Raw genomic sequence first — 16,916 nt, 5'->3', positions numbered from 1 at the left:
ATTGTAGTACATCAATTTCAGACATGGATGTTTTCCTGTTCTTTTCTCACTTTTACCCGATTTGTCGAACACAGAATTTAATAGGATACGATTTCTCGAGGAAACATAAGTATACCGAGAGAGGCATATAAAATAATGCAAGAACTACAAAACAACAGTAGCTATTTTTGAATCCTTTTATAGAGTTTTTGTCTAGGCTATGATAAAAAAAACTGTAGTTACTTAATTATTATATAGTATAATATAATATTTTTATGTAATGCTTAGTGTTGGCGTGTGCCATGCAGGAAGCACTGAAGGAATGCCAAGATCTTGGGAGATTATAGAACACATTTTTAATTTCTTCCCAAAAACACCAGGGCGAATTGAATAGTTTTTTAATTTTTTATATATATAATATGGTTATATGAGAATTAATTAATAATCCATATCGTATTGAATATATTTAAGACTCCCGTGCATGCCTTATATAGTTTATGCATACAAGCATTGTATTTCGATCATACTCTAAATATATATAACATCAATAAGATTTCGCAAATAATTAGATAATCATAGATCTTAATTATGGCAAAAGCTAGCTAGCTAGCTAGCTTTACATGCCGGGATCGTGAGATAAAAGATTAATTATGATGATTATTTGTGCTATCACCACCTCAACATCGAGTTATGAGTGGAGTGAAAATCTTGTCATTTCTGGATGATGGTAACTCATCCAATATATAAATCCATTTTTTTATTTCTATCGAAAGTCGACAGACTAGAGAAGGATAAGTTCCATTATATATATAGAAAACAATAACCTCAACATATATAAAAAAAAAAAAAGAGGAGTAATTCACCATCTTCATTTATATTGATTAATTAATTCACATCTTGACCTGTTCAATGGTTGTGTCAGCATCAAGTTCGATATCCATCCCAATCCCATAATGTCAAATCCAGGAAGCATTTGGACCCTGCAATTTGCTATAACCTAATAGTATTAACTTTATCGTCAGATAATGGGGAGGAACAAATACCAGTCCTTTTCATATTTTAGCTGTTTAATTAATAATTATCACCAGAGAGTAGAAAAATCCGATGGAGTGTAGGGAAAAAGGATGTCTGGAACCACGTGCCTCGAACCCAAGTTTGATATTATCCTTGCTTGATTCAAGGAATGCAACCACGTGACCAGTTTATCTTCTGCAACCAATTTAAAGCTGATCGATTTCTTGTTGTTGATCGCAGGAGCTATATATGAGATGGGGAACAATGGGCTCGAATGATCCTACAAGATGGAGTACAAACATAATCTGTGACTGTGAAGGTCCCAATTTGACATCACAAGAGTGGTCTACTGAGATGGTGAACAGACCGAGGAAATTAAGAAGGCTCTGGTGCTGGTAGGGGCCAACCAAGAGGCCATCATCTGCACTGCTCCAATATTAGACAACTGGTTTTATGCCAACTGAGGCCCTGCCCCATGCATGTCTCCTTTTCCAGATACTCTATCAAGAAAATATGATTATGATGGTGGATTACAAGAAAAAACAACTTGATAATTGCTGTTGGCAAGTCTCACCTCCTGCTGATAACTTAAATTTAGTTAGGTACGTTTTTCTAACTTTTCCCAAGCTTATTAATAAGGGAGATGGGCTTGCATGACATGGTTGAAACAGAGAATTTGACAAGAAAGTTAAAAATAACTTGATGGTGCACCTTGCCTAACTCGTTTAAGTAATGAATCGAATCTGACAAACAAATATAAAAAGTACAGGCAACCCTACTACAAAAGTTTGGTTGGTCTGGATGGAATTTAATATGGGTGAGTTATTGTATGAGTGGCTATTTTGATAAATAGTTACATTATTATTAGAGATGGATAAAAAATCATTTGCTGTATATTTTGAGAAAAAAGGGAAGAAAAATAAATTTTACAAGGGCATCGTTAACTTTCTTCTAAACATATCCTAACCTGGATTTCAGCCTTGTCCATAGTAAATGCGTCTAAACATCTGTCTAGTAAATTTGTTGAGTGATGGTTTGTTTTTGCTTTACAACATATTTTTTAAATTATTTTTTATTTAAAAAAACTTCAAATTGATATTTTTTAAGTGTTTTTAAATGTTTTTGATGTGTTGATATTAAAAATTAAAAAATCTAAAAAAATTATTTTAACTTATTTTTAATTGAAAATTACTCTACACCACAGTATAACAAAACACACAAACTAGCAAACAAAGCAACATGTAGGAAGCCTTATTTTCTTCCACGGGAGAAGAAAAGCTAACAAACAAAAGGGACTGATGTGAAGAATAAGTGAGAGGTCATGTATTCTTCCCAAAAAACAAAGAAGAAAAAAGAAAAAAAAAGAAGAAGAGGAAGAAGGTCATGGGTGAGGAACAGTGCACTATTTGTAGTCTGGTTGGTGAGAGGTATTATCGTACCCAAAAAGTAAAACCTTGAAGATGGAGTTTGGGCCCATTTATGACTAGAGTGGACCAAGCCTGCCATTCTATGGTGGGGGAGCTTTTATTCTGCCACTGTCTCGACGGAAAGGTCTTTTTACAAAAAAAAGGATTTTAATCACTCGGAAAACCAATCTTGGAGCAATGCCTCAAGATTTTGATCTTGCTGTGATACAGGGGAAGAGAAACAGAGCAATGAAATGAAAGCTACCTTTTCACGTGACAAATTTTGGCGTGATGGAATGGAAGAGCTACAACCTTTCCCTGCTTTAATGGCCAGAAAATTATTTTCTTTTCTTAATCCTACTATAAGCACAGCCCGTGCTGTATAAGCTGTCTTCCCAACTGTCATCAACAGCAATTTCTGTTTTCAGTGGGAGAGAACGATAAGCAGAGAACACGAGGGTGTGTTTTCTTGCAGAAGTTCTCTCCAGCAAAGAAAGCTGGTATCAATCACCATAGGTTTCTTTATGGTCAAGGAAGAGACCAAAAAACAAAGGCCAGAAAGCATACACGTGGACAAAAAAGCATACAAAAAGGTTATCCATATCAACAGCAAGGTGCAACACCTTAATTAAGGACATTAGCAGCCATGATATTGCTAAAACTTGCAGCCAACACCTAATCACCATAGGTTTCCAGCTGTTTTTCGTTTTTCAATATCTACATACATCAAGAATGTACTCGGCAGGCAGGCAGGCAGGCATTGATGCAATGCCTTCAATTCAACTACTTGCATGACAACAAATTAGTTAAACCATCAAAACTGGAGATTTTTCTGTCAAATGGCATCAATATCATTTATTTCCATTATATAGCAGACTGCAACAGTTAATGGCATATATACAGGATATGTACAATATGAAGAACTTAATCAATTGAAAAATCAAATAAAAAATTTCCCAGTGACTGCACACAAAATAATAGGGCAAGCTATATTCTTGGGAAAACTAAATTCTAGCCAACACACTGACACTCCTCTCTTTCCTAATGAGAAATAAATCATGACTGCAAGGAAAATAAATATGGCTCAAACCTGAAGAAACATGAAAGAATATTTCCCAACGGATCATCTTGATGCAGAGAAGATACACGAGGCAGACTATAAAAACAAAAGAAAAATCAGAAAATCTAACAAAATTTGTCCCTCTTCATGATTTACCCTTTCCTGCGGAACCTTCTCTCTGACTACGGAAGTGACTGAGAAGCTGCTGGGCCTACATAACACATACAAACATACATTATCATCTAGCATATCTATCCATCATCATCATTAAATGTCAAAAAACTTCTTGGTCTTGATTCCCCTATAGTTAAAATATATAAAAAAATTGACATAATAAGGAATACAATCACAATCAACCCACCATGCTTCCTTTCCTAACTGGCAAAAGGTACCAACGGCCTCCACTATAATTTGGCTAGCTAGCAGATACCAGAACAGCTACAGTACAAACAAGGAAAGATGAGATTAGCTGCATACCTTTTCCTTCGCTCTTGGGGTGCCTGACTGGGACAATGCAACAAGTGGAGGAACAGCCCCTTCTTGCAAAACAAGGGTACAAAACTTGGGACTATTAAGGCACAGCTGCATCAGTATGGAGGCAGCGTTCTCCTTTCCTCTTTGAGATCCTGATTCGACAACCTCAACCAGCAATGGGATGCCTCCTGCTTTTGCAATGGCCATGCGACCTTCGCTGATTGTTGACAAGTTTGCAAGAAGAGCGACTGCCTTGTCAACCATCCCAGTGACAGGATCCATCAACTCAACTAGATACTTCACAGCTCCTGCTTGAACTATTCGAGCCTTGTTTTCATGAAAGATTGAAAGGTTAAACAAGGCAGTAGCCGCATCCTTTTTACCTCTTATAGTCCCATAGGCAAGAAGATCCACCAAGGCTTTGACAGCACCAGAACGGCCTATCTTGGCTTTGTATTCTTCTAAAACAGAGAGGCTAAATAGAGCTGCTGCAGAATTCTCTTTGGCACCATCATTTCCTGATCTTAAGACATGAATAAGTGGTTCTATTGCTCCTGCTTCTGCAATCATGGCTTTATTTTCTTCGTTGATTGATAGATTCAACACGGCTGTTACAGCATGTTCCTGGGTTATCTTCACTTCTGAGTACAGCAGTGAAAGTAATGGTCTGATAGCACCAGAATGGCCTATAATGATGCGATTCTCGACATTGTGCTTTGCTAGAAGCCTTAGTTCTTCAGCCGCTTTAGTCTTTATTTCATTTGATTGGCTTTTAAGCCCTTCAACCAACTTCTTGACTTGAGAAGTTGTACATAGATCATGAGAACCTGAGTCGGAAAACTGAAGGGAGTTTGTTCTGCTATAGTTATGGCTTCCATTGCTGGCCATATCATATTTAGGACTGTGAAATTGCCTTCCTGATAAACAGGGAGAAAATCCCTTTACTTTATTGGAAGGAGAAACAGCAGGACATTCAGAAGTTATCTCTCCTGACAAGTCATTCACATTGTCATGCATGGTTAATAACTTCAACATCTCATCTGATGCTGGAGGCACATATTCAATACTGGAGATGGCACTTGAGGTCGATTCACTCCTGCTATGTATATATGAAAGTTCGTGGGATGGGCACTCAAAGCTTTCAATCCCCATGACATGATTCCGATTAAATTCTTCACCACTTAATCTAGATGAAACACCAATCTTCTGTTTCTCAAATCCATTCCCAACTTCAATGGATGATCTTGATGTAGAATTGCTACTGTGCAAAGAACAACGATAACGAAAACTATCCAAGTGCAATAAATCATGATGTGATGGGACAGAGTCGCTTGAAACTCTTACATTGTTTTCCTCACACCAATTTGCTATCATAGCTTTGACAGTGTAATTGGGAATGAGATTTGTGTGAGAGAGTGTCTGACGGGTCCTAGGGCATATGCTCAGCCCATGATCAAGCCACTTCTGGATGGACACCCTATCATAAGTTTGACCAGAAGCCACGATCACTGGGTCTAGCATGAGCTCCAAAGATAATGGACACCGAAAGTACGGAGGGATTGGGGCACCACTCTTAGGATCAAAGCGCTCAACTTTAAGCAACCAATTACGTATGTGAGAGATCAGATCCACAATTTGGTCAATTTGATCCAAGTCTCCTTTTGCTTTATTGACTTTAACATTCATCCTCTCCTTCTCCACTGCCACACTTTCTTTCAAGAGTTCCTGATTTGATGTTAAACCAAGTGTTTCAGTAAGTTTCATAAGATGATTAGTGCAAGGAGAAACATCATCGCTTAGACTTCTCAGAGCCTCTTCTATAAGTTCTGTTATTGTTTCGTGTTTCAAACCTTGAAGTTCCTGCATACAGTGCTGGAAACATTTAAACAGAAATCAGTCTCACACTAGACATATGCAACTAAACAACTAAAATAGTATAATGATTAGACCAATCTGATAGATTAGACCACATTAAAAAAAATCAAAAATATAAAATGAAAGGAAAAAAAAGTAAACCACCAGGAACTGTCTAGTTAAAAAGAAAACAGTGTGGCACAAATATCCCAACTCTATCCACACCTGAACAATAGTTAAAGTTGAAGCGGATGGAGAACTCTGCAACAATCTACATAATATTTGACAAATCTCCAGTGCAGAGCTCTGGATTTTCTTCAATAGTGCTTCACTTTGCTGGACCTGGACAGAGAAAAAACCACATGTCCATTAAGAGTTTGAATCTCAACTACCTCCCCGGCCATCCCAAGTCAAAGCTCACGTGTTCGAATATCATAAACAGCTACATTTGATTGCCAAGGAAAAAAGAAGTGAAAATAAAAGGAAGAGATTCCATTACAGTTTCAGGTTGCATTTGTTCTTCTAACTTGCAAGCCTCAAATAATCTTATAGAATTCATATATGTTGGCTTCTTTAGCGTGGATCAGAAAGACAATTTCAGACTAACAATTACATGATAGAAGACTACTTTTGTTGCTTAGTCTTTCAAACAACAATATGAGCTTCATCATGGAAGAACCAGCACACAGAAATAATGAAGGCCAATATTTTGAACTCCATCTGAAAGCATTACACACTGTATATTTGATCCACTACACACAAATAAGCTGTTCAGAATTACTCACGCTGCAAATCTTGCTCATCTGTGGACACCAGTTCTCCATAAATTCACGAGCCTCATTAACAGTTGTATCAAGTTCTTCACACTCTTTACATAGGACTTCATCTGAAGATATGCTGTAATCAACAACTCCATCAAGAACTGGTTTCAAATGCTTTAACATCATAACCATGCTCTTATAATCCTTTTGAATAGGCATAAACTTCCTTGTCTGACATGAAACAAGATGAATGAATCGAGAAATAGTGTTGATAAGACATCTTACAGATGATGTGTCCATTGACCTGCTTTTCATAAAGCATAGCAAAGAGATTGCATTAAAACAAAAGAGGAAAAAAACAAACATTTTTAATGCAAAAGGAGTTTCCAATCAGAATAGTGTCAGACTATTTCTTTACAACAACAATGATAGGTTTGTGCTTCTTGATCTTGATCACAAATTTTTTCGTGTAACCTTAACAAGATTTCACATGTTAAGATTTTTGTGTTTTTCATTTTAAGAAGGGACAAAAGGTCGGTCCAGAAAACACTAAATTTATACAAATCCCTCATCACGTAGTAATTATTTCATTATGTAGACATGTAAATCCAAAGATGAATGGGTAAAGGACCATCAAACATGCATAAATACCAAAATCAGATATCATCAACATTTGGTTGATAATTATCATGTGTGAGCCTAATCAATTAGCCAAGCCTAGCAGCAAACTCCACATGCTCACAGTCAACAAGGTCAGTAAATCTACATAGGGCAGCACCACAATGATGCTTAGACCCAAATCAATGAAACGCCTTCCCTCCAAATAAAGCTGAAGTAAGATGTTCTATTCTCAGTTGGTCTCGGCATTTTATGCATTCTGTCTCCACTTGGCACAAGAGGTCCTGACCCAGGCACCATGCAAGTGCCCTCAAGTTATCCCATGGGGCCCAGTAAGTGGCATCATTAAACGCAACAAATAGCTATCTCAAACCTCAATTCCATCTAAGAAAATTCCCTTCTACAGTGTGCCTAGGAGTGTTGCTTAATTGTAGGCAGAGATTTTACATGGGAACAAGAGGACATATAATGAATTCACATGTTGCTGAACGACCAGAGAGCACAAATTATTAGAAAATATACTGTATTTTTGTGCATCTAACCCTACAATAAACGAAAGACGAGCCCTTCAACAAATATGCAACAACATGCTAAAAAATCATTTCCTTGAATTTGCTATGACTTTGACACTAGTCAGACCTTGCCTCTTTAGAAAAAATAAGCAAAGCCATTTTTTTGGTAACTTCTTTTATTCCATAATAAGGTGATTCCATTTTACCATATCGGAAAAAAAAATCAATATCTCAATTGTTCCCTGCTTGCCATCAATAAAACAAAAGAGAGTCCTTAGCTTTCATTTGATGACTACCATTTTAAATATACATTTGGTTGCTAATAACGCCTGGGGAAATAAAATTAAAATCTTTGACCTCTGCAAATTCAGAAAAACAGGAACATCAATTGCTTACAATCTTATAAAGACCATTTGACCAAGTAGAACAGAACTGATCACTCTAATTCAAGACAGAACAACAAGAACCCTCTATTGCTTATAATCTTACAAACATCATGTGACCAAGAAGAACAGAATTCACATTCAGTTCTTAGAATCAAAACAACATGAGATCTAAAATTACTCTTTTCTTCTCAGTTTCCACAGACACCTAATATTTCTAGCCCCAGGTAGGTTACAAAACAGAATCAGAAAACCAGCCCACCATAAAAAACGATTTGGTAAAGAATACTGCGTCAAAAATCACCACCCACTTGTTATATCACAATTTCCAAGGATTTCACTCAGCACCTCATAGAAGAACCAAAGCTTGAATCCAAAAACAAACAACCACCCATCAAAACAATACTTCCAAATAACACAAATTGTGCAGAAAAAGTAACATTTCTTGAACATCACCAAAACCTTGTGATCAAAAGAATACCTTTACAATCTATATGAGTAGCTCAAGCCGGTGAATCAAGGCCTAAAAAGCAGATCCTGGTGGACATAGACGTATAACTTGTACAAAAGTTATCAAAGATCCATGCTTTATGCCTTGAAAAAACAGTGTGGATAGAGAACCGATGCCCTGCTCTCATTACAAAGCTGCATTGGAGAGAGACTGTGAACAAAATCGAGGGAAAATAAAATAAAAGGGTTAAAAACTAGTGGGACCCAGTTGTTTTTTTAATTATTAATTTAGGGGCCCTTTAGGGTTGATTGCGGATTTGTTGTGTTTAGTGGGGGGAAGAAAATTAATTAAGAATCATGATGAACAGTGGAGACAGAGAGATGGAATGGGATTAGTAGTAATGGAATCAAGATTAGGTTAATTAAGATTGGATTAGGGAGAAGGTGAAAAGGGGAAAGTCAAGGCACTTTTTTTTTATATATATAATTTGCTGATGCAATGGAATGATATCCAAAGTGGATAAATTACTTTAGCTACAGAGAAATACTATGATTAGTATGCAGATGTGGAAACGACCTTTAGTAAATGGCTAATATACCCTTGAATCTCTCTTTAGTTTTGCTAATTGCAAATTTTAACATGAATTTTTTAATGGTAATTTACTCTTTTGAGAGCAAAAGTTCTTTTTAAAAATCATTGATAAATTTTATTTTCAAAATTAATTTTGATAAGATGAAATTCTATGTGATGGATTTTTAATAATCCGATTAATTTGATCGGATCCTTTTCAAATTTTTTTAAAAAATAACAACATTGATGTAATTAAAATAATTGGTCTAAATTGATCTATTTATTTAAAAAATAATCCGAAAATTTAATAATTTATTTTTTCTTCTTCAACGGATAAATTATGAATGAATTAGAAGTATCTATTTTAATCCTATTTGAAATGACTCGAAAAATCTTGGTCACGAGAAGGGATTGAATTTTTATGATTCATCCATGCTCTCCTTTCAACCAATAAAAACCAATATAATAATGAACACAAATAATCCATAAAAACCCAAAAAAAAGAAGAAGAAGAAGAAGAAGAAAAGCTTGAGGACTTGGATTTTTGCTCTGGGCTGCCGACTGGCGTTTGGTTTCACAAAACTCGAGCACATCTAACTATCACCCTCATAAAAAGAGAACTCGAGGATCGAGTCTATGATTCCGAGGTATATTGTATTCTTAAGAGACTGCCTCTTACCGACTGTAATCATGTGATTAGTTTAAGGTTTTAATAAAAGTGATCCCTTGTATTATTGAAGGGCAGCTTCATACTTCGGGACATGCTTGTCCATGCCTATGCTCGGATCGAAAGAGAAACAAGAACTGACACTCTAGCCTACAGCCTAGGATCAGATACATAGAATTAGAAGCCCACATCATTATACTTTGTCTGCTTTGTGGATTTCAGCTGTTTTCGTATTTGAAAAATGTTTCTAAAAAATTTAATTTTTTTTATTTTAAATTAATATTTTTTTAATATTTTTATATTATTTTGATGTGTTAATGTTAAAAATAATTTTTTAAAATAAAAAAATATTATTTTAATATATTTTTAAATAAAAAATATTTTAAAAAACAATTATAATTATAATTCCAAACACGCTTTATAATCCAGCCTTAAAAACATGACAATAGTGTTTGAGATTAAAACTTAGTTGTGAACTTTCGATAGACATTAATACAAGTTAAACCCTCTTCGGAAAACACTATTCGGCCATGTCCATCTACAATGTTCACCGAAAAGGTGTAATGGCTGGCTATTTAACCCCTCTATTAGAAAGATCAACTGTAACTTTCAAGGGTATTAAAGTATTTTCACATGGTTTATTAGTCGTTACTCAACCATTTAGAGACAAACAAGCATTTTATTATTTTAATTGCATGATGAAATGATGAAAAATCATTAAAAACAGGAAAATTAAAATTGATGTCTAGGGACATTTTTATATTTGCTAATGGTTCTTTCATTAATATAATATCAATTGAGGGGCGATTTGATACTTGGCAAGACATTTTTTTTGTTAATTTATTTTTTTAAAAATCAATTCCACTTTTTTATATTAGTTATTTAATAATTGAATTTAATGATTTTATTTAGTTTTTTTTAAAACGAATTACCGTGGTGTCACAACCAAGTTACATATTTGGCATGCTAATTCGGATGGGTTCGGGTCAGTTTTTTTTGTTGTCATTTTTTTACTTTATTTATTGTTATATTTTTTATTCATATTATTAAATTAATTAAGTTTATTAAACTCAATTAAATCAATGGTTAAAGTCTTATTTTTAAAAATAAAAAAATAAACTGACCCATAGTATATAACAATAAACTTGTCTAGTTTGTAAACTAACTATCTGATTTGCTGAACATTAAAAAAAAACAATCAAGAGGCAGTCAAGTCATCTGAAAATCCATAATATTTTTGTTTGTTGTCAATCAGATAAATAAACAGCATAAAGACAACTCTGGTGGTTCGATTTATAATGGTTTTGAACTTTTTGTTTGAGAATTTCTTCCATCGACATTATTGCACTCTAACCTGAGATTCTCAAAACAAATTTTTTAAGAGATTCTCCATGTATAATAGTTTTAAACAAAAAACAATAATTTATTACTGTTGTGAAACATAAAAGAAAAGGATAGGTGGGATAAAGATAACATATTTTTATGTTCTTTCTTTTTAAATTAATAACATTTTTTAAAAAAAAATTCTTAAAAATAAATTTAATTGTTATGTCTGTGCATATATACACACCCACCATGAATATATTATTTGACGTGATTCATGAGTGAATGATTATTTTCAAGAGCTAAATCATAAATACAAATCTATCAACGTGAGATTTTCAATCAATTAAATATTTATATCACATATTTATATGTAAATTAAAAAATATAAATGATAGAATTCAAATTAATAATTTCCTCTCATCTTGGTAGACTATTTAGTCTTTGTTTAAATACAAATTCATTGTGACGAATGCATCTTACTTACTTCAATCAGACATATTTATTTGTTTTATATTTATCTTTTATGCAACGCGACACTAATAAGATGCTACCTGATGATTTCTTATGAATAAGAAATACCAAAACACTTAAGTTTTTTGTTCTTGCTGTAATGAAATACTGAATGATTGTCGTGATAGCATGATAACAGCAGAACCAGGTAGACAGGGAGACTCGAGCAACTGTTCTGCTCCATTACATCTTGACGGTGTTTGTATTCGAGCAAGACAACTTTCTTTTGTCTTAATGACAACCTAACCGTACTTTTTGTCTCATGGAGTGTTTTAACAAGCAATTGCCAGCTATAATCTGTCTTGGATATGGACCAACTTTAATTCCTCTCGCCATACAGTGAAGTGGCTACAGGAGGAGAAGCATCATGACTTTCCACATCAAACCAGAGCCATATTTCCCTTTCTATTAAATTTACAATAAAGCATCTTAAATTACTACTGTGACAACACTTTCTTGAGAAAATAGACCTCCAATAATTCTATACTGTGTGTTTGTGATAAAAGAGTGGTGAGTTTTCTCTGGAGATACAATTCTAGCACAACTATGGAAAAATATGTATTATATGCTTTTCATGAATTACATCGCGCAACCCACACAAGTTTGGCGTACTCACAAACAAGCATAAACTTAAAGCTTCACTTTCTTTTTCTTTTTTATTTTTGTTTCAAGGAAACTTTACTTTCTGGAAAGTATATTTTGTGGGTCCATGTGAACGAGTAAAACTCCAGCTGTCCCGGACTCTTACAAAAGGTGCACGCCCTGACTCGAATTCAAGACCTATTATGCAGATTTCAAGCACTTTGCCATCACGCTACGCCCAAAACTTCACTTTCTAAAAGCTGAAATCACACCTTGATAAAAGTAAAACATGTATGTTTTTTTTTTAATAATTCACACTAAAAAAAACTTAACTGCACCTCACCACACCTCCAAAAGTATGTGCATAATAATAAGAAAAGGAAACCTCCAAAAGTGCTTAGGCAAGAGTGATCCAGGGCCTACGAGACGAGCCCACCATTCCTCGAGCCAGGCTACTCTAACCGTACTTCCTCTCTTCCAATTCAATACATCTCGACTCTGGCACTCTATTTTTCTGCAATTTGAACTCACAACTCCTCCTTACGGTGGAAACCATTGTTCCAGTGGTGAATGAGAGGTCATAGCTGAGAAATTGAGATTAGATGAAGGGCTTGCTTGGCTCTATTGTGCTTATAAGCAAAACACTTTCTTTAGTTGATTACAAGAGAAGCATGCATTTTTCTGAGGTAACATCGAGATAACATTTCAGCTTCTCCTGAAAGTAAGTTTTTACCATACATTTGTACATCTAAAAATCGGACCACTCGCTGCTTATGCAGGACCAAATGTAGCCGTAGTCTGAGATTGGCCAACCAAAATATTGAACCCAAAAAAGACCATTTTTTTTAATAGTTGAAACTTGAAAGCACATCCAATGAAACTCCTAGTGCTCTTCCTTGAAAAAATTGCTGCTTTTATTTTGCGAACTCGGGTCAACAATCCTATCAATTATACAATACTTTGATGTCCTCGATCCGAGCAGTATTAATATTTTATATGCCGACAAAACTATGATTTTTGCCGTGTACGCTGTGTTTCCTCTTAAAGGGGATGAGTTCATCGAGGAATAATGGTTCCCATAGGATTAATGGACTTGGAAGAAAATGCTACGGCTCAAAAAGACTGTGTAGAGAGTCTAGAGACCATTCCGTTTCAATTTCCACAGAATCAAAGTTGCTGACAGTAAAATGTCCAAAGCTTTGCTTTCTGTGGTGGGCTGGTAGTGTAGTACTCGTGCGTGTTCAAGCAAAAGTAAAGTGAATTTCAGCTTTGAGAGGTGGCTCACTAGCATATATGGGATTCTGATCAAGCATGCCATGTGCTCCTTTCACCATTTGATGTCAAGAACAAAAGTAGGGGTGTTCAAAAAAACCGAAAAACCGAGTAAACCGATAAAACCGATAAAAAATTAACCGAAAAAACCGAACCGAAAAATAAAACCGATTAAACCGATTAGATAATGTAGGAAAAACCCCGGTTCGGTTCGGTTTTCGGTTTTGTAGTGCAAAAACCGGGTTAACCGGACCGGACCGAACCGGTTCAAAAATTTCGGTCCCTAGTATAAATACAAAATTTTATCGAGCCGCGCCGCACCCCTCTCTTCTCTCTAGACTCCAGTTCTCCACTGCGCGCAACAAACCCTAAACCTAAACATTTCAATCTCTCCTCTCACTACTCAGAGCCACCCGCCGGCCCACCCCCTCGCCCCCCACCCTCTCCGGCCTCCGCTAAGGCCGTCCCCGTACCAGAGCACCCACAACCCGTCCACTCTCGCCTCTTCGCCTCTCCCTCTCCACTGTCCACTCTCCTTAGACTAAGAAAAGTAGAAAACATAAACACATATCGACGATCGACGTTTCCTCAGTCTCAACTGGACCAAAATAGTCTGTGTTTCCATCAGACCGACGGTTCCTCAACCTCTCAAAACCAGTAAGTTTTAATTTTTTTTCTCCTTTCTAATTAATTAATTCGGTTAAGGTTATTGTTATTTTAAATACAGTTAAACTTATTTTTTTAACGTTTCTTCCTCAGTCTCCACTGGATCAACACAGTCGGTGACTCGGTGTTTCCATCAGACCGAGCCTCTCAAAACCGGTGAGTTTTAATTTTTTTCTCCTTTCTAATTAATTCATACAGTTAAGCTTATTGTTATTTTTAATCAATTTTGTTGGGTGATGAATTTTGGTTTAGTTTGAAACCACTGGATAACGAATTTTTTTTTCCTATATGGGTTGAACTTGTTTCTGAGTTTGAAACCTGTGTCGTTTATATAAATTACTATTGTTACATGTACAGTTAAGCTTATTGTTATTTTTAATCAATTTTGTTGGGTGATGAATTTTGGTTTAGTTTGAAACCACTGGATAACGAATTTCTGTTTATTTATCACTTCCAGTTCCTTATGTGCCAGACTATTCTTCTTCTCCTTTTTAGAATTTATCTGTAATATTATCTGTAATATTATTAGATGTTGTTCTGTTTCTGTCTATAAAATTTACCAATTGATGCCTTCACATTCTTGGTTATTATTTTATTTTCTGTTTGGTTCCTGTGAAGATTGATTTCTTAGGTATTTGTTTTGTTGAGCTAATGTGACAGTTAAGTTTGTGTCTTTTTTAGGATTAAAGTATGATTTTAATGTGTGATTTCTTTGGTATTCGTTTCATCTTTACCTTATTTTAGCTCATTGATAATTTCACCTTATCAAAGTAGAGTTATGTTATTGATGTTATTTTGATCATTCTTTTAGAACTGATATCCGTCAAACCTATTCATTCCTTGAGAATAATAGTTTTCCAGCATGACTAAATTTGGATTGAATGTCATCTTTGACAATCTCCTTCTTTGCAGCTCTTAAAGATAGTTTTGTTTTTCATTTTGGTCTGTTGTATGAAGTTTTTTTTTTTTAAATATGGAGATTGTATTTTAATTCCCTTAGTCATTGATTTGGTTGTTTGTCTTTCATTGCAAACTAGTTTTGTTTTGATGAGTTTTTTTTATTCGGTTTTGTTTTGTCATTCTGTAAAATGTATTCATTATTCTGTTTTGGATGATCTTGATTGGCATTTTGTAGTCATTAAAATCATGTTATTCTTGTATTCATTGTTCTGTTACTTCTGTAATTATTTTTCCTCCATTGATAGATTTTCTAAGCTTGTTTTGACACATTTTCTAAGCTTGTTTTGACATGTTACATGACTTCTGTAATATTTGTTTCATTTCAATTTTTAAACTGATTTTAATCTTTATGTTTATTAAGTGCTGAAAAGAATTGTGCAAGTGATAATGAACATGTTTGCATTTGGTAATTTACAGATGGAAAACCTTCAAAATCAAAATGCTTCATCCACTGGCACTACCCCAACATCAACCAATGCCCCATCTTCAAACACTAACCCAGCGCCAGCATCAACTACTGCAGGATCCACCACGGATAGTAAAGGTAAACAACTTCAAGTCCCTGCATCTAGGAAAAGAAATGTTGATGATAAAAAAAAGTCACAAATTTGGGATCATTTTACAAAACTTGATGGTGATCCTACAACCCCTAGAGCTGAATGTAATTATTGTGGAAAGGATTATGCATGTCATACTATTATTAATGGGACAAGTAATATGTGGAGTCATTTGAAAGTATGCAAAAAGTTTCCTTTTATGGTTGATAAGAAGCAAAAAATTTTGGTATTAGAACCTAATAAAGTAGGGGGTGAATTAGGAGATCGAAGTGTGGGAACTCTTAAGGCAATAGGTTATGATTATGATGAATGCAGAAAGGCACTAGTGAAAATGGTTATAATTGATGAGTTGCCTTTTAATTTTGTGGAGGGTAAGGGACTTAGATTATTTTCTAGGACCTTGCAGCCTAGATTTGACGTTCCTTCTCGTTTCACTGTTATGAGAGATTGTTTGAAACTTTATGTTGAAGAGAAGGAAAGATTAAAGAGAGCTCTTAAGGGTCAACGATTATGCTTAACAACAGATACATGGACATCAATCCAAAACATTAACTATATGTCCTTAACGGCTCATTGGATTGATAATGAATGGAATTTGCATAAAAGAATTCTGAATTTTTGTCAAGTTTCCAATCATATGGGTGAGACAATTGGTCAAGTTATTGAGAATTGTTTGTTAGATTGGGGGATTGATAAACTTTTAACTGTTACAGTAGACAATGCAAGCTCTAATAATGTTACTCTTTCATATTTAAAGAATGTGATGAAAGATTGGCCAACTAATATATTGTCAAATGAACATTTGCATGTTAGATGTTGTGCACACATTGTAAACCTGATTGTATGTGATGGTTTGAAAGAGATGAATGTTTCTGTTGTTAAGATTCGAAATGCAATTAGGTTTGTGAGATCTTCACCCTCTAGGCTACTTGCATTTAAGAAGTGTGCAGAAAAGTTGCATATAGAGTGTAAGAAATCATTGTGTTTGGATGTTGCAACTCGATGGAATTCAACTTATCTTATGTTAGAAGCTGCTGAAAAGTTTGAAAAGGTGTTTGTGAGGTTAGGTCAAAGTGAACCTAGGTATGTGAGTTACTTTTTGGAGGTTGATTCAAAGGGGAATAAAAAAAACATAGGGCCACCTAGTTTGGAGGATTGGGAAAATGCTAGAACTTTGCTGAAGTTTTTAAAGATCTTTTACATGGTTACATTGAAATTTTCTGGCTCATTGCATGTTACATCAAATTCTTTCTTCAATGAATTGATTTACATGCATACAAACTTGATGCAATTG

At 34.9% G+C, this 16,916-nt stretch overlaps 1 protein-coding gene and 1 long non-coding RNA gene across 3 annotated transcripts; one reads left to right on the top strand and one right to left on the bottom strand.

Annotated features, from left to right (window-relative positions):
• The first annotated feature begins 866 nt into the window (after nucleotides 1–866).
• On the top strand, nucleotides 867–3,575 carry LOC7476924 (uncharacterized). The gene is made up of 2 exons (XR_002981919.2): nucleotides 867–1,595; nucleotides 2,631–3,575. It is a non-coding gene; the product is annotated as an uncharacterized LOC7476924 (long non-coding RNA).
• Nucleotides 3,307–8,926, bottom strand: LOC7476923 (U-box domain-containing protein 3). 2 transcript variants are annotated; one of them, XM_024601582.2, is made up of 5 exons: nucleotides 8,543–8,926; nucleotides 6,573–6,852; nucleotides 6,013–6,129; nucleotides 3,937–5,805; nucleotides 3,307–3,670 (listed from the first exon to the last, which is right to left on the bottom strand). In XM_024601582.2, exons 2-5 carry the CDS (start codon nucleotides 6,846–6,848, stop codon nucleotides 3,605–3,607), a joined length of 2,328 nt encoding a protein of 775 aa, XP_024457350.1. In that variant the 5' UTR covers nucleotides 6,849–6,852; nucleotides 8,543–8,926; the 3' UTR covers nucleotides 3,307–3,604. The 2 variants fall into 2 exon arrangements, with proteins under 2 accessions (XP_024457350.1, XP_024457351.1); XM_024601583.2 differs by having other exon boundaries at nucleotides 6,573–6,684.
• Nucleotides 8,927–16,916: the final 7,990 nt, after the last annotated feature.

This window comes from Populus trichocarpa, chromosome 5, assembly GCF_000002775.5.
Source record: "Populus trichocarpa isolate Nisqually-1 chromosome 5, P.trichocarpa_v4.1, whole genome shotgun sequence".
In the NCBI taxonomy this organism is placed as follows: domain Eukaryota; kingdom Viridiplantae; phylum Streptophyta; class Magnoliopsida; order Malpighiales; family Salicaceae; genus Populus; species Populus trichocarpa.
Note: the sequence above shows the minus strand (reverse complement) of the source record. Positions and strands in the feature narration are given on the sequence as shown.

Excerpts from the sequence above, each read along its gene's own strand:
- LOC7476923 (XM_024601582.2), bottom strand. The coding sequence starts at position 6,848 with ATGGACACATCATCTGTAAGATGTCTTATCAACACTATTTCTCGATTC. Across the intron at positions 6,130-6,572 it reads AGATGAGCAAGATTTGCAGC|GTCCAGCAAAGTGAAGCACT; the intron begins GTGAGTAATTCT and ends TTCTCTGTCCAG. Across the intron at positions 5,806-6,012 it reads CAACTTTAACTATTGTTCAG|CACTGTATGCAGGAACTTCA; the intron begins GTGTGGATAGAG and ends AAATGTTTCCAG.